The sequence below is a fragment of the Sparus aurata genome, chromosome 5 (assembly GCF_900880675.1).
Source record: "Sparus aurata chromosome 5, fSpaAur1.1, whole genome shotgun sequence".
Taxonomy (NCBI): Eukaryota; Metazoa; Chordata; class Actinopteri; order Spariformes; family Sparidae; genus Sparus; species Sparus aurata.
Genome location: NC_044191.1, coordinates 15,914,758 through 15,932,519, shown reverse-complemented (window position 1 = coordinate 15,932,519; position 17,762 = coordinate 15,914,758). Strand labels below are relative to the sequence as shown.

At 41.9% G+C, this 17,762-nt stretch overlaps 2 protein-coding genes and 1 non-coding gene across 3 annotated transcripts in view; 1 reads left to right on the top strand and 2 right to left on the bottom strand.

The window, feature by feature from the left end:
* zdhhc8b (zDHHC palmitoyltransferase 8b) overlaps positions 1-10,830 on the top strand; it is a 66,499-nt gene extending 55,669 nt beyond the window's left edge. The window contains exons 3-11 of the mRNA XM_030417608.1: positions 192-349; positions 1,189-1,361; positions 1,526-1,628; positions 2,110-2,201; positions 3,475-3,607; positions 4,855-4,960; positions 6,058-6,164; positions 6,321-7,387; positions 7,920-10,830. Coding sequence (XP_030273468.1) covers positions 192-349; positions 1,189-1,361; positions 1,526-1,628; positions 2,110-2,201; positions 3,475-3,607; positions 4,855-4,960; positions 6,058-6,164; positions 6,321-7,387; positions 7,920-8,052 — 2,072 coding nt within the window. The 3' untranslated portion in view covers positions 8,053-10,830. The remainder of the gene's footprint in view (positions 1-191; positions 350-1,188; positions 1,362-1,525; positions 1,629-2,109; positions 2,202-3,474; positions 3,608-4,854; positions 4,961-6,057; positions 6,165-6,320; positions 7,388-7,919) is intronic.
* A 508-nt stretch (positions 10,831-11,338) lies between these two features.
* ranbp1 (RAN binding protein 1) lies at positions 11,339-16,883 on the bottom strand. The gene is made up of 6 exons (XM_030418010.1): positions 16,727-16,883; positions 15,107-15,231; positions 14,798-14,955; positions 13,692-13,820; positions 13,400-13,468; positions 11,339-12,823 (listed from the first exon to the last, which is right to left on the bottom strand). Exons 1-6 carry the CDS (start codon positions 16,739-16,741, stop codon positions 12,672-12,674), a joined length of 648 nt encoding a protein of 215 aa, XP_030273870.1. The 5' UTR covers positions 16,742-16,883; the 3' UTR covers positions 11,339-12,671.
* Positions 13,032-13,160, bottom strand: LOC115582484 (small nucleolar RNA SNORA77). Its single transcript, XR_003984179.1, has one exon. It is a non-coding gene; the product is annotated as a small nucleolar RNA SNORA77 (small nucleolar RNA).
* Positions 16,884-17,762: the final 879 nt, after the last annotated feature.

Below are 17,762 nucleotides of genomic sequence, written 5' to 3'. Positions count from 1 at the left end.
AGCTAACAGCAGGAGTGAGCTTCATTTAAGGTGCTCTGCTGTAGTCCCTGTCAAAAGGGATCATAAGTCAAAACCATTAATTTGCCTTTGTTTGTCACTCTTTTTTCCTACATTCCCCCCACATGCATATGTGCCCAGTTAATGTGCTTGTCTCTGTGTGTGTGTTTCTATATTTGTGTGTTTCCCCACAGCGGACGAGGATGAGGACAAGGACGATGATTTCCGAGCGCCGCTCTACAAGAACGTGGAGATCAAGGGCATTCAGGTCCGGATGAAGTGGTGCGCCACCTGTCACTTCTACAGGCCGCCACGCTGCTCGCACTGCAGCGTCTGTGACAACTGTGTAGAGGTGTGTGTGTTTCTGTATCTGTGTGTGTGTGTGTTTGAATACAACTGTTCAGAACAGAAAGACATTTTATGTGCAGTATTGACACCGAAATCTTAATATGCATCAAGGCTAGACTGATATATTTGGTTAGTATTTGCTTCTTATCAGCAGTCTGGTGCTGTTTGCATTGAGCATCATGTCGGATGTCATATATAATGCAGTTTGTACATAGTGCATATTTTGTTTTTTCTTGTTGTTTTTTTTTGGCAAAAAACATGAAATCTTTAAAGATAGTAATTATTGGCATGAATCGGCTTTTGGCAGCTTTAACTATAAAAAATTCTGTTATCAGTCTTGGCTTTCAAATCATAATTTTTGTCTCACAAATGTGCAACTACAGCAGAATTACGAAGGTTGTATTCCTGCATCCTGTTTTCTTCTACATTTTATTTGAAAAAGACTGAATGTGTGACCGTCTGACTTACAGTCTGTAAAAGTCTAGTTTACTAGAATGGCACAGCCAAGGCCCAATAGTCCCCTTTTGTACTCATAGTTACCAGCCACCTAAATACACATCAAGATCCAACCATTATTCCCAGATAAAATAACAAAAATCATCAATGTTTAACAAAAAAAGGAAATTCCTTGATTTGCTGCTTTATCTGTATCTGCACCAAAAGTTTATGGGGTCTTTTCTGGGTTGAGACCCATTTTCCGTCCAGGTTTTGTGGAAATTCATTCAGTAGTTTTTGTGTAATTCTGCTGACAAAGAAACAAATGGACATGGGTGAAATCATAACTTTCTTGTAGGTTACATGATTTAAACCCTTTTTATGAATAACTGTGTAACTCCTCCTCAGGACTTCGACCATCACTGTCCATGGGTGAACAACTGCATCGGACGGAGGAACTACCGCTACTTCTTCCTTTTCCTGCTGTCGCTGAGCATCCACATGGTGGGAGTTTTCTCCTTTGGCCTCATCTTTGTCCTCCACCACCGGGAGAGGCTGGGAGCACTGCACACCACTGTCACGTATCCTTTCACTGCTGGAAATCTCCCTGCTAACTAAAAAGACAGTTTAATCTTTTTAATCTTTCAGAATAATGTTTCCTGAGCTGTCTGAAGGAGTCAGTGCAGTTATTTTTCTTGTGTTCTCCTCACTTTATATTGTTGTTGAGCTTGACCTTTGTGTCCAGTCTGGTGGTGATGTGTATAGCGGGGCTTTTCTTCATTCCAGTCATGGGACTCACAGGTTTCCACATGGTGCTCGTAGCTCGAGGTCGAACAACCAACGAGCAGGTGAGGAGACACCGGCGTGGGGGCCGAGTGTACACACACAAACAATCATTAGCCTTGTGGTTTACCCAGCGAAAGCCAACAGAGCTGCTTCACGCTGACACACGTCCAAACATTCACACCTGGAGCTGCCTGACTGTTGGCACCTGGGCTTGCTTTAGGGCACCTTTTTGAAATTGTTTGAGACTCTGGTCACTGCAGTGCCTCACTTTCAGTCCCGCTGCACAAACAGTAGAATAACACAGTCCAATTAGTCTGTGTGGACAGAAATACATTAACCTTATTAAAGACAGTAAACGGCAGCACATACTGTATATTCGCATACTAATTATGTGATGCTTCAACAACAAGAATCATCCTCTTTGTATTCAAACACTGGACCTCTGTGTGTATATATTAACATGTGTGTGTGTGTACATGTATGTGCGCTGTGGCCTTGTCCTTCCTCTGCCGCCAACTCTAAATGAAGCGTTGTGTTCCTCAGGTGACGGGCAAGTTTCGTGGAGGAGTAAATCCCTTCACTAGGGGTTGCTGTGGCAACGTGGAGTATGTCTTATGTAGTCCCCTGGCACCTAGGTAAGATGCTTTATACTGTCACGTTTGTATGTGTGTGTATCATGCTTTTCAGGGTTTTTTTTTTTTATTTGTTTTATTCAGCTCACATTAACTCATCTTCTAATGATCAGTGATGCTGTATTCATGCACCTAACAGCTCAGGTTTGTGTATGTTTATGCAGATAGGTGTGTGTGCGCTAGGGTTGTTGTCCATCATAGCCAACGACATCCATGCCGTAGCACCGTCTGCAATGACAACACAGACGACAACATCGTGCGTGCGAGCGTATGCACGTGCTCTGAGGTAGTTGCGTAGGTGTGTGTCCCGTTCCAGCCTGACAGCAGCCAGCAACCCTGGGGGAAGGCAGATGGCTGAGCGAATTGAATCACCCTGTAGAACAACAGTTAATGGGAAACCGAGCGCAGACACACACACAGCATCGCTAAGACCCATAGCGGCAGTTTTACAACCCATAGGGACAAATCCCATTCCGTAAAAATCAACAGTGTGACTGCAGAGAGACAACAGCAAGCGGGGCTGAAACGCTGCGTTTACAGGCATCTGCTGTTAAGTTGCTGCATGATCCCCAACAGAAGGTTTATGATTCACCGAACCATTGACTCAAAGCATGTTAGACCTGACTGATATTGAACAGTATCTTTAAAACTTACAGCAAATCAGTAGCATAGGTTGATATGTCAAAAATATGTCAAGACCGCTTGGAAAGTATAGCACACAATTTACTCCCCAGGTTTTCCACACTTGCCATTTAACATGAAAAGAAATCACAGTGACAGCCCTTTTTAATTATGAAAAACCCCTGTAAGACACACTTAAAGGATTGTTTTTTTTTTTTCTGTCAGGAAGTTGTTTGAAATGTCTGTTTTAAACTGTGTAATGAGCCAAATGGGATTATGCAAAGCGCTCAACTAATTTCATCATCGTCCTTCGCACTGCTCGTCTCTGGAAGGCCAACATGAGCTGATAGTGAAGTATAAAGTGCAGTATATAAAGTAAGAGTAGAATACTGAATTAACATTAGCAACGTTCGCTGTTTTTGTGTAAATCAACATATTTTTCAATTTTTTTTTTTCCATTTCAGTTTAATATATCCAGAAAGAGTTTGTTCACTCTGTTACAATTTAAAGATTTCTTCCAAACAGATCACTGTTGTAGTAGCTGACGTTTCACTGCACATACTGTACGTCTAGTAGCCATAAAGACAAAGCTTGTGAACACCACCACCACCAACTTTTACATGTTTCTTCATGCCTGCTGCTTATTTTTCTGCAGGTACATGTTGGACCCGAGGAAAAAGCCCCATGTCAAAATTCAGCCCCCATTCATCAGACCTGACCTGTCCGACAGGCAGATTACCATCAAGGTCAGCGACAACGGCATCCACAACACCATCATCAGCTCCAAGGTAAGTTTTCAACAATCACTGAGGATTCCCTTGTTATTTTCCTCTTATTCCATCATCCAACTGACCTACATTAAGTCCCTCTTCTGCGGTATATGTAGCATTTTCTCTTTGTTTTATTCCCATAGTCTCATGTCACAAATGTATAGCATGGTGTATCCCCAGTTCTGTTTCTAGTTTCCAGTTGTAATACAGGCTCAGAAGGCAACAAATTAATAGATACAGCTGCTTTTTGAAGTCAGATTTATCAGAGAATTTCCTCATTGCTCAAACAGAACATTATTAGACACTTAATGTCAAAGCCAAGTGACTCATGTATGGGGGAAAAATACATTTTTGTGTATGACAATAATAATTCTAATAAAAACCATAAAAGAACAGTTAATATAATTTTATGATAGAATGCCTTGAAGTATGATGAAACAAACAGTAAAATCAATATAAAAGTAAGTCTAAAACAGTGTAATTTCTAAACCTTTAAGTTTCTAGAAGTTGACAATATCTCACCTCCTCCGGAAGCTCAGTCCACTATTGAGATTTTAATTGTACATTACTGACTATTAAAATAAGCTGTATATTTAAGATTCATAGTTTCACCTCCTGGTCAGCCATTGGTTTAAATTCATGCCATGTATTGTCACAAAAGTGCTTGATATAGGTCATTCATGGTCCTCAAAGGTATAGCAGATTGCTTTGTGCCTGCTCAAGTGAAGGAAAGCGTCTTTTTCCCCTAACAGTAACCCTATAGATTCAGTTATTTTCTGATGTTAGGGGTTTTCAAACTGATAAAATGAAATACAGGAGCGCAATAGAAAACTGTCTCTGACTTACAGAGGTTGAGTTGCATTGTAGGTAATGTAATCACCTGGAAAGATGAACATGTTGAATCAAAAAGAACATTTCCGCTGCACTGATTTTGCTCCTTATTTTAAATTCTCAGTCCAAATGTTACAGAAGTGCAATGCTAAATCAGTCATTTAAGAAGAGCAAATTAATACTATATTGAGGAAAAAAAATCCATCAAACTCTGAGATAATTTCCTTTCATCATTTCCAGGCCATTAGCCTCTAAAAAGAATAAATTTAAACTCAAGTAGAGCAGCTGCCTGGTGCAGCTTTGCTACCCTTAAACCATCTGTGAGAGCAATGTTAGTACATCCCCAACATAACGTGCACATGCTCTTCTCTTTTTCATCTGCTGTTCCCCCACCTGTTTTGGATGCTTCTGACACCCTGCTCTCCTCCCTGCAGTCCAAAAGCAGCCTGGACAACCTGGATGACAAAGAAACCCAGCCTCCGCTGCCACCCAAAGCTGACAGGTACAACCAGCTGAAAAACCAGCTGACCTCCAGCGAAGGTAAGAAACACAGGAACACAGTCCCCCTGTGTTCTCCAGCAACTAACTCTCCTGTCAGTCATCATCAATCCCATTTCTCTTTCCTGTCAAAGAGCAATTTCCCAGACTCTCTCTGTACATCACCAGTGTCCCAGTGTGTGACTCGGCTCTAGTTTAGCGTGATAAATGTCTATCCCAGTGGCAGGTCAATGGCCTTATTTATGCTGGGCCAGAGAATAGGCGTGATTTGTATTTGAGAGGCCAGCACTTTGAACTGAATCAGCACGAGATTTGTGGAACAGTGGAGAGATTTCAGAGTGAATCATTGCAACATGAATCACCACTTTTTTGTTGGTGTTGTATAGCAACAGAGCTCTGCCAACTGAATGGATGGGAGAGGAATACGGTCTAGAATCAGGACTAAAAAATGACTTACTGCCTTTGGAAGTAATTTAAGAGCTGTGACAGATCCTAGTTTGCACGGGTCTTATAGCTAATGGTTGTGTGTATTTTAAACTGTTTCATTCAGTAGTATATGTGTCAATAGTGTATAGTTTTGAAACTACAACAGCAGGTTCCCTCCAGTGGATCTCTAGTGTCATGGTGCATTATGTCAGGGAGTGAACACTTTCTGCTCTTCCATGGAGCTCTACCTCTGCTTGGTGGTACTTCAGAGTACTGCAGTTGGTCTAAATGCATTGCTCCCTGTATTAAAGCAATTTAGAGGACTAATAATGCGTGGAAGTAAAAGTTATTTGCATACCATTCAGAGACACACAAGCACAGGAGCAGCCACTTACTAAGAAGCACCTTGGGGTTTCAGGATATGCCCATGTATAAGGTAGTTTTTCAAGGATAGACATCTGGCTGTACTGTAACACTCACATTATATATCAGTTACACAATTGACTCCTTCTTTCCGAATACCCACCGTCTCCAAATACATTCATTCTTTGAGAACAGTGATGGTGTGAGTCTCAAGAACTCAGTCCCTCAGTCAGAGCTCGTAGGTCTTGGCTTTTCTCCCTGAAAGGACATTTAATCTGAGCCTGTAAAATAGTGTCATTTCTATTATCTCTACATTGTTAACTCTGCTCTTCTTTCTATGTGTGTTATAGAGAGTTCTCTGTCTGGTAAGACCCATCCTTCCACTCCAGCCATGTACAAATTCAGGCCGTCCTTTGGCACCATGCCCAAAGTCCACTACCACACTGCTGGAGAGAAGGTAAGACATGGTTTGTTTAGCACTTGTCATGGTATCATTGATTTTACGCTTTGATCAGCAGCTCCACTCTAACAGCCAGGGGTTCGTTGCCTGTTGTAAAAGCTTCAGTTAAGTTCCACTGAGATTGGATGTTTGATACTGCTGTTTGCTCCTCAGATTATCATGCAAGATGACCGGAAGACCTCGGCCATCTTGGAAGAGGGTGTCCGTGGTCATGACTACCGATCCGAGCCCAACCTGGACCTGCCGGAGTACACCAATGCTCCCCTCCACCGCACCTTCCAATCCTCTCCCCTCCAGCTGGATTCCGACCCCATCAACTCACGCTCCCTCAGCCTAAAGCAGGGTCACCGCCGGTTGGAAAAGGGCCAGCTCCCAGCCCTGCAGCCGCAGACAGTCACCTCCACCCCTTACAAGAGTGTCTTCTCGCCAAACACGCTCTCCAACCGTAATGGCAGCCTGTCTTATGATAGCCTGCTGAACCCCAGCATCTCCCCAGCCACTGCCAGCGAGTGCATGGCCCATCGTGGTATGCCCTCCATGGGGTTCCACTCGCCCTACTTGCCCACCAAAATGTGCCACATCCGGGAACCTGAGATGCAGAGGCACCAGGTAGCCCCCACTTACAGTCCAGTGCTGCCACCCAGGGGGGTAGGAAGGCAATCCCCTCACTCAAGGGACAGGGACCCATCCCCAGTGCGCTACGACAACCTCTCCCAGACCATTATGGCCTCCATCCAGGAGAGAAAGGAGATGGAGGAGAGGGAGAAGCGGCAGATGCTGCATGGGCGCTCCCAAACCCATATCTATGCCCAGGACTCTGGTGTGTTTGATGGGGGCTATGGTCTACCCCATAATGCTTGCTACCCAGACGGGCCTCGTGGCCCTGGCTCCAGAGGTCCAACACCCCCAGCTTATGGAGGCTCCAGGGACAACCTGATGGGGGTTGGGCTTGTGAGCTACGGGCAACGAACCCCTGTGTTGCGCCATGCTGGCTCCACACTGGGCCGTGCCCCTAGGACTTCATCCACCTCCCTGCACACAGATCACAGTAGCAGCAACAGCAGCCACAGCAGGGCCACTGTCCAAGAGGGCCCCTATCGCTCCCCGGCCCACCAGCCACACTCCCCTGCTATGCCCCGATCCCCCTCCTACTCTCATCAGAAACTCTCCTACATCAGTGCCCGTGAGAGGACAGACTCACCTCATCTGGGGGGCCCAAGGTATGAACCGTAACGTTGCCCCTGTGGGACTGCATGCTTTGTACTAACCCCCTGGGGACTGGTGGGCTCCCTCTGCTGGAATGGGCAGTAGTATATTAATCCTAACTGAGGCGATGTGTAGCATTTGTGTATGGTATTTATCCAACTGTTGTGTCCATTTACTCATAATAAGTACTGTCTGGTGTGAAATCTTACGTGTTCTGTTCTGATTTATTTGTTTGCCTTTCTAGTAAAATACACATTTTTGTATTATTTCACAAATGTCAGATGAATAAAGTTGTGTGGCTCCTGTCATTTCTTTTTCTTTTGCATGCTTTTCACCCTCTCGTCTGACACTCTCAAGCCTTTTGCTTCACTAACAAGTACACTTTCAAGCTGTCGTCCATATTGCTGTTCCGTTTCTACGTCATGTAAAACTGTCGTGCTCCGTGGAACTAATCTGCATGCTGCCACAACCTTTATTATTAAATTATTGTTTGGTTTTTGTTGCATCTCTTGTCATAATTTTCTCTGTTCTTCTCTTTCCACTCAGAGAGGCCATGAAAGTTAATGGGCAGATGGACTGCCACCCCAGTGCCCAGGGTGCCACCCTCAGCCCCAGTCGCCACAGTAATGTTAAAAAGGTGACTGGTGTAGGAGGCACCACCTATGAGATATCAGTGTGAGCAGGGGCACCGCATCCACCTCCAACAACGACGGCCACCCAGCTACCCAGAGATTCTCTCCTCTCTGTTATGTTTGTGAAGTCCAGTCAGGGGCGACTAGCACTCCCTGTTATGGAGTTATAATCCAATCAGAGGATCTGTCTGCTCTTGTGTGGGTCTGTCTAGACAAATGCCCTTGTGTGTTTGTAGCGGAGGGGTCGGTTGGCAGTTGATACCGCTGCAGGCTTTATGTATGAGGAGTGTCTAGTCATTAACATTTTGTGGCTCATAAGAGTGGACCGTCAACAGATTGTCAATGTAATTACTGTTGTCTCTCAGATGTGGTCATGAAGCGTACATTGTTCCAAATGTCACACACAAACGTTTTCTCCAGTAAGTGCTGAAGGCTGAACGAAAACACTACAGATGAATTAAACTCAGACATCCTCACCGCGGACCTCTGCGAGAAGACTTTTCTGTCCTTTCCGAGTCAATTGACCTCAAGAAGACAGGGTGCTTCACATTAACTTGTACTGTTCATGTCATCTACAGCATATATGGTGGAGTTGTACAGCTTAGAGAAGTGATGGAGGACAGATCGGTTAGATCAGCACCAAGGGCAACTGCATGCCACACATGATAAGTAAGATGAGAAGCTGAGAAAGGAGAGGAGAAAATCATCATATGTCTGGTGGCTGCATTCCTAATTAATTGAGAAACACTTGCTTTTAATTAAAAGTAAAAATAAACTTAAATCCCTTCTTTATCAAAAAGAAATTTCTCAGGAGTGAATGCAACCAGCAGAGATGCCAGTTGACGTTATTCACACATTAAGAATGTCTGCGTCTTTGTCTCAGTCAAGTGCAGATTTTCAGGGCTCGAGTATAGCTCGGCCCGCTTTCCTCCCCGTCACGAAGGTGCAGTACTTTGTCACAGGCTTCAGTTTGTTACAGTGAAGTTTAGTCGTGTGCTGGGCAGACATATTGGCGTTCTACAAGATCAGAATACCTCATCCCAGCGGTTCTCACGGAGTTCAGAACGAGTTCAGCCTTGCACAACCAAAACAACTTTTCTGTTGATGTTCTGTCTAAAAAAACAAAAAAAAACAAACAAACAAAAAAAACATAAATTTAGTATGCAAGTTAGGTTTGTGTTATAACCATAGAAATGGAAAAGTGTAGTGATACAACCCATCGTCCCACGTAGTTAAATGATAACCGGTCGCCCATTCATTATTTTGTTGTTTTTTAATCCATTTGTTTCCTTTTTATATACCCAACCTTTCAAAAACTATGTTTGATACATCTTTTTATACAGATAATTAAGCCTGGAACGGATGTTTTCTTTTGAGTAAAGTTTTGTGTTGATAAATTATAAATTCAGCAAATTCATGAGAAGTGATAATGGGTCAAATCCATGAAGTTAATATAGCTTGTTCTACCTTGCAGTGTAAAAAAACAACAACTTTGAAAACTGAAATGTTATTACAAGATTTGATATGAGGGAGATTAATATCGATGTCTCAATCTTTGGCTGGTGAACAGTCAGTATGTGCTGTACACTAGTCCAGGAAGGGGCTTTTGATAGAAACTGCCTTGAGATTTCAGTGCCAAAAGTGGCGACACACCCCTTAATTTCTCAAAGACAGTGACCATTTCAAAATGTCATAGTGACATCATGAAAACTGAAAATGTGAAATCAATTTGCAGCAGCTGTCTGGTACAGCTCTAGTATTACCCACCGCTCAGAGAGATCCAACAACTTTTTTTAATTTTTTTTCAATTTTTTTCCCTAAGTCCTCAAATTATGACAGTTATTACTGTTAACCATAGAAATGAACAGATATTATCAACCCGTTTTCATTTATATTCAGCATCATCTGATTATGAAAACCAAGGCAGAATTACATAGATGTGAATCAGTGGATTTGGTTCAGCAACATTTGCATCAAGAGTAAACCATTTTTGCCTTTTGAGATGAAAAGTTGTTTCATACACAGTGAAATGTGGTTAGTTGTTAAACTATTCTACACTCCAGGACATTCGAAAGCCGTGAGTGTTTTGTATCGAGCAACAAATGGCAGGAGTGACACTTACTCATTTTAACAACAGACAGGCCAATGTACAAGATTTACATCATCTTGCTTCATTATGAAATTCCAGGATCTTATTTTCTTCCCATTTCTGCATTCATAGCTTTCTTTCAGCAGAGATGAGAGTGTAAAGGCTGGTAGCTGTAGTTGCAACCTTCTGGCTAATATGGTCTCCCTTTTAAAGGTCTCACCCAGCTGCCTTAGCATGAACACAGTAATGTGAGGTAACACTCTATTCAAGTCATGTATTACTGAATTGTTAGAACTGTATCTGTTGTACGGCTGTGGTATACAGGGCTACTTAATAGGTAAAAGTGTAGCTAACTGGAACATTTTGAAGTACCTGAAGATCGTTAGCTGCTGAGTTGCCTGAAAATAGCCCAATGTATCATGACTTTCAGATCCCTGTTGGACCACATATCAAAACACTATCGATGTCATTCCTCTTTAAGATGACTGCCATTAATCCAATGTTCTTTTCTTTGGATGGACATCACTGCAGGTCAGGGACCATTCCTGACAGTCAGCAATGAATCTGTTCCGTCAGCCACAAGCTGACTCTGTTTTCTGAAACTCAAATAGAAAGTTCAATATGTATGAAAATATAGAATATACTATAAATGTACATGCGTTCCTATTTTTGTGAAGAGGAAATGTTTCCCAATGACCTGAGCAGAGTAAATAAAGTTTCCAACTCTTTGAGTGAATGCAGTGGTCCCTTATTACTAACAAGGATCGATCTGCACATGAAATTCATTTTCTTTACCAAACACCTGTTGACTGAGCCTATTGAGGATTGGTGGTTTACAGATAACCTGTCATATGACCTTGTTTCTACTCCTACAAACCTTAACACATCCTATTTTAATATGTAGAATGTCGGAGCCAAAAGGATTGATCAATTAGTTGTAAACTATTAAGTATTTTGTTAACAGATTATCACTTTGTATATGCACACTATGTAGTATGGGGGAAGACATTTTAAACAGAAACTCATTGTCTTCATAACTGAGTAAACACATGATTAAATACGGTTTCACTTTTTTATTCTGTGGTCCCTGCCACTTTTCTAGAGAACAGCTCGTTTATTCATTTATGGAAAAAAATACACACTCGAGTTTGTATTTATACCCCAGTAATATTGCAAACTTTGCAAAAGTTTGAATCCCTTCTCCAAATCTACCTCGTCTCTTTAAAAAATATTCTGATTCCAGCTTCGTGTGAATATTTGCAGTTTATTTACTCTAACAGTTCACTGAATATTTTTTAGTTGTGGAAAAAGCATGACATCTGAAGACATCGTCTTTGGCCTTTTTTGTTCCTCAAACCATTTTCAGACATGATCAAGCTTGATTGACAATGAAGATGGTCGTAGTTGCAGTCATAGGTGTACATTTTATCATCTGCGATCCAAGGAACCAAGTGACTTTTATATGAATGCAAACATGTGGTCTTTGACAGCTTTTATTCGAAGGTGGAGGAAACATCTCGAATCACTTGAGTGCAAATGAATAGTAACATTTCATCCATATACATGTATTTACAGATGCACTGGCACTTAGATGCGCTTTAGAGGCAAGGTTAAGAACTCAATTAGTGGAAAGAAAAGGAGAGGGTGGTGAGCACACAGATCAGATAGGGCACACTCTGTTACATACTGTATACTCTACATGCTTTAGGTCTGGGAATGTTATGATCTACAGAATACAAACTCGATTTTCTGGTGAATACCTTAAGTTAGAGCATGATGAACCGTTGACTTTGGACTTAATGGTTTTCACATTTTTAAATCAAAAAGGATAAAAAAAGAAAAAAGAAAGAAATGCTTAGCTAAGTGCATCTGATCTATCAGCCAGCTATCAGTGATCGCTGCGATCTGCAGCACACATCTGATGCCCCTCAACTGTGTGGAGTGGATTTCTCTTTTAGTCAGTCCCAACAGAACTGATGCAAGAAGGAACCAAGAAATAACTACTTCTACAAGGCATCCACTGACAAGTCTTCACCTTAAATGATGTTTCTATTTGTGGAAGCATGGACAGTGGACAGGGTTAGAAGGTCCACTGAGATGCATTATGGGATATTACATTTATAATGCACCTCCATAATGCCTTTTCTCTGACCCCGTGCTGCTAGCAAGCAGGCTACATTTTCCTCTCCCTAAAAACAAACTCTGCTTCAGAATAACAAAAAAAAAATAATAAAAAAAAAAAATACCCCAATGTGGGAATTATCACTATCACAAGCCTCTTTTCACAGTTTGTCAAAAGTAAAATTGAACTGTAGATGACGAGGATGGAAAGCGTGGCATTCCATGGTGCAGAAGGAAAGGGGGTGGAAGGGAAAGGGCTTTTTTTTTTCTTCGTAAATTCATGATCTTGTATTTTTTCCTCAGTGGCATCAAGGACTTGTGATCTTGAGGCAAAACAGATAATAAAAAAAAACAACTAATAATATGCAAGTGTCCAAATTCAGTTCATTTAGAGTCTATTGTAGAAAAGGAGGAAAAACTGATAAATTGAAGATCAGCAAAGCAAGTTCTTGGTTCTCAATTCTTCTCCTCAGCCTTCACCTCCTTTTTCTCATCTTCTTTCTTCTCCGTCTCCTTTTTGTCCTCTTCCTTTTTTCCTTCTGAAGCCTTGTCCTTTACAGAGAGTTCCTCCAGCTTCTCTGCAACTTTGTTTGCGCTATCAGTGTTGCCTGTGGCAAAAACAGTCAAATGTACAGTCAACTTAAAAAGCTATCAAAGTTTGAATGCAACATCCATGCCATTTTCACTTTGAAGCTCAACGCACTGTCTTTAGACCTCATCATTCAGCAACTACATTATGTTTATGATTCTAGGTTGACCGCCTTTTGCCATTGTGGTCATATTAGGAAAAAGGGTTAACCTGTGAGGAATCTAAATAGTAATGTAGCAGAACATAGTGACACCAGCCTTTCAGAAGGCCAGTCAAGTGTTACATACTGCATGTTCATGTAGCAGACAGAAAAAGTTCCAGGCTGGATTGAGCAGCAAAGAACAGAGTGAGTCTGCAGTCTACAGAAATCTTACCTAAGATGTAATGTTACCAATAGTTTGAATGTAATAAGATAGGGGCTCAGAATATAACCACCTAACTGTGTAAAATGGATTATTACCTCCAGATAACCACTGCACTCTTTGCTGAAGAAGTTGACATGTTAAATAATGTGATAAAACACTGCATTTGTAGAGAAACATTTATCTCTGGTATTTCAAACTTAAAATATTTCTTTGTACAAAGTTTTACATACTTGTTCCCTCTAGAGACTTTCTGATCTCCTCCTTGCACTCATCAAACTTCACCTTGAACTTCTGCGCATCTGTGAACACAACAAAAAATTTGCATATATTTACATCAATGCAGTATGACGGCCAATGCTGCATTGGCAAATGAGGAAAAAAGGAAAACCAATCACAACATAGCTGCTAGGCTCCTAAGAAGGAGAAAATGGGCTTCTTACAGCCAGTCCCTTTACTAATCACTATATAATCCAAATTTAACAGTGGTTTGTGTCATATAGGATTAGTAGTACAAATACTTACTTTCTGCATTTAAAAAGCGTATTGCCAGGAGTTCAGGTTTGGGGCACTCATCAGCATAATCTGCTAGTGTGTTCCACACCCATGCCCTGTCACTGCCAGCGTTAGGCTTCAGCTCCATCGCAGTTGTAACTGTAGTTCACAATGAGGGGGAACAAGGTTAACACACGGAGGTAGAGATATGAGCATTTACCACATAGGAGGAGGCTATCATGTTTAGAAGCTGCCACACTATTAGCTATACTGTTTGTGCTAATGATTAATTGCATATAATCTAAACAATGACTTGTTTGGTGCGGTTACATCTCTTGGCAGAACCACTAGTCAATATTTACAACATGTAGGAAAATTATCAACCCTGTTAATAGCAAGTCCATCACTATTCATTTTCTATTGTGGCTTATCCTTTGCAAAGGCTGCAGGGGGGCTGGAGTCAGTCCAGCTGACAATGGTTGAAAGGACAGGCCACCAGTCCATCACGGGGCTGACAGATGGAGACAAACAACCATTCACCAAGTTCAACAACAGTCACCAATTAACCTGTCAGTCTTTTCAGAGACACTTGGAAGGACATGCCAACACTCAGCCAGCCAGTGGGCTCTAACCCAGAACAGTCTGGCTGTACAGGTGACAGTGCTAACAATTGTACCACCGTGCTGCAACTAAAAGTCTCCTTATATTTATCTTGTCCTCCCTCTCAAATATTCAATGAAAAGCACTTATCGGTGCAGATCTGCTGCTCATGTTCATGTAATACATCCAAGTCAACCAGTGAACATAACCATCATATTCTGGGATGCCAAAGATAACTTCTAGATCAGTGAGAACACCAAGATCAGTAATCTCCCAGCTGTACCAGTAACTTGCAGACTATACTGGACCTCGCCTACAGTTAAATGCTTGTGGCCATCAATACTACCGACTTCAAGTTTCTTGCAGATATGCCGAAACATTTAAGTATCATAGGGGAAAAAAGATGGCGTGATTACCAGCACAGATATGCTTCTGGAAACAGCTATTTTAATTTGTATTGCTGTAGACATTTGTTATGCTATATTTGGTATCACAATATAAAATAGCAATGAGTTATAGTCGTCCACTTGACTCACTGTGATGGTTTGCACAAATCTTCAGGGTTCGGTCTCTCCTCATCAGGAGGCGGATTGTACCCTTCTCTTTGTGTTTCAGCAGCTTGACATCACCGGTTCCTCTCTCTTTCCACTCTGGTGGGTCGTTCTCGGAGGCAAAACGATATAGTTTAGCCCGCCTGGGAAAACATTGATATACTTCATTAACGGGAAGTTGCTTGTAGCAAAGACATCCATGTACTCGCTTACTTAACACCTCTATGCTAGCATGCGAAATGTACATCACATTACACTTTGTGTGATAATAAGGCGACAATTAAAGCAACTTACATTTTAAAGAGTTCCTCCTCATCTTCTTCTAATGTTTTCACATCCTGCTCAGGAAGGGACACAATGGGCTCAAAGTGGGGATCATGGTTAGAGTCCTCTACAGTGGTTTCATGGTCATCCTGTTCCTAAAGGAAAAAAAGCAATGGATGAGTTAAACTTTAGGGGACATTTTGCACGCATGTGTGTCACACTTTGTAATAAGTTAGAGTAATTGGGCATGTGGTATCTTTCAGTGTGATTCTTTGAAACTCACAGGAACAAAGTGACTTCTGACAACGGAACAACAGGCCATGAATGATTCAATGGAGGGATTTAAGGGCTCATTGGTTAAGTATAGCTTTTGTAGGGGACATTGGAAAAGCCTGTCGTAAAGCAGCACTGCTGAACACAGCATCTTTAGTTCTATATGGGGCTCCATGTTGATGTGTGTGTGTGATTAAATGTACAAAAAAAATGACTGAGGACCAAGATGGCTAGTTCATGACCCGTGATAAAGTGTGAAAAAGCCCTGAGTGAACAATACCATGACGTGCGATAAAATTAATCATTTTCTATGAGCAAACCAAGTTATAGCCTATTAAACTACTAGTTAGCTGCATAGCAATTTAGCTGTGCCCCAATGTAATGTAACGTTACGCCTTTGTGCCCTGGCTTAAGGAGGCAGGCTACACAACTGCTACTAACATTAAAGATGCAATACACCATAACGGTATACTCAGTTTAACGTGGTCACTAGCTTGACTGCGAGGTCGAGCTATTAAAAATCTGACTCTACCGCAACAGCCTTATACTTCGTTAACGTGTAAGAGTTGTTCAACTTTGTTTTTCTAAAGACAACTCATTGTGAAGTTCACTAGCTAGTCAACGAGGCCTTTCACTAGCGGGCTAGTCGAGAGCTAATCGTTTGGCTCTTTGCACCACGATGAGTGTCACTTACTACCACCGTCGTTAATTTGTCAGGAACTAAGGCGACATGTTTTTTAGCTAACTGCTACTTCATTGAACGTAACCGTGATACAGTTACGTGCCTGTTAATACGCAGTCACTGGCTCCAGCGGCTACTGATGCTAACATTAGCCAACTAGTGTTAGCAACTGTTGTGCTTGGCAGACAAAGGCAAGACACCCGGCTAACTTAACCCCGTTGTCTTTAGCCGACTGGCTGCAAGTAGCTTTTCAAAATATCCTGAGCAAATGACCTACGACTGCGATGGTTTATTGAGTCGTTAGGATTGCTGTGCCCATTGCCTTCCAACGCAGATAATGAGAGTATGGGGCTAATGTTAACATGCTGACTGGCTGCACACTTCACAGTACTTTTAAGCTCGTCAAAGAGCTGTGAAGAAACGCACAAAGGGCTAGAATTGAGCACTGAGAGCACTGAACATGTCCACATGTCTGTCAGAAAGTTCTCAAGCTTTTATTACATCCTACCGCCTTGAAAACACAGCAGTTAGCTCTCTTAGCATCACGAAACACTGCAGCATTGTCGGCATTTGTGGCTCGCAGCCTCCTTTACAAACTTTGGCACATTACGACATTCAAATCACCACGCCTGGCACGAAATTCCCATTTTAAAGCAAAGCTAATACATTAGATGACCTGAAATGCGTGACTTTACCTTCGGGTCTGCCATATTAATGTAGATGTTTGTAGATTATGGAAGTAGTTAGATGATTTGAAATCCCGGACTGGCCGCCGTGCTGCTCTCACTTCCTGCTACAGCTTTCGCGCGCCGAATTTCCTACGTATGCCCGCGCCCACATTGTGACAGCGCGCGCACCGCCTCTGTCGTCTCCGGGATTGCCTCAATCAGTAATTAGCCTCCAAAAAAACCATAAGCTCTGCTCAAATAATTTTAATACTAAAAAATCACAAAACATTTGCCTTTTACATGAGAGCAAAATGGTTTACTTATGTCCTCGCTTTGCCTACTTAATTATGCCAATCCAGTTTGACTTATTGTAGATAATAGTATTCATAAAATGTTGCACATGACCTGTGGCTGTGGCTAACACAAGTTTATGATGCTAGCACAGTTCGCTCAGCAAGATCATCTCCACGCATAGACTCCACTTTTGTGATATTCGAAGTGTTCATTAAATCGCTAGAAGTAAAAAGTGCTGTATCGTAGACAACTGAACGTGTTTCAGTTACTTGAAGACGTTTCACCTCTCAGCTTAGAGACTTCTTCATTTCTAACTAAGTGGAGGGGAGTTGCAGGCTTTTAAACTCTGTGTGGGAGTGTCCTTACAGAGTCATTAAGGACATGCGTGAGCTCTGAGTTTTAGCATAGGTTGGGCCTCTTGCCAGGTCATTGGTTGGGTCAACGAAGTTTGTGTGGCGTAGTTTGAAGAAATCAGCATTTTTGCACATCTCGTTCCCTCGTCTCAATGTTTATTGGGTTAAATGCCTGAAATAAGGTCTGTCGTTACAACAGGCTTAAGATGTTAACACGTTTTGTTCTGCTACAAAATACATAATTAATTGTCCTACAGTTTAATTATTAAGATCTTACATGTCTTAAAAACTGCAGTTGCTAACAAGTGGCTAAATGAGACTACAGACGTTATCATGGACATTAACTGTCATCACGCCGAACACGGAGACTAATCTACTCACTTGTCTGTATTTACAAGGCGACTTTAGTTACAAAC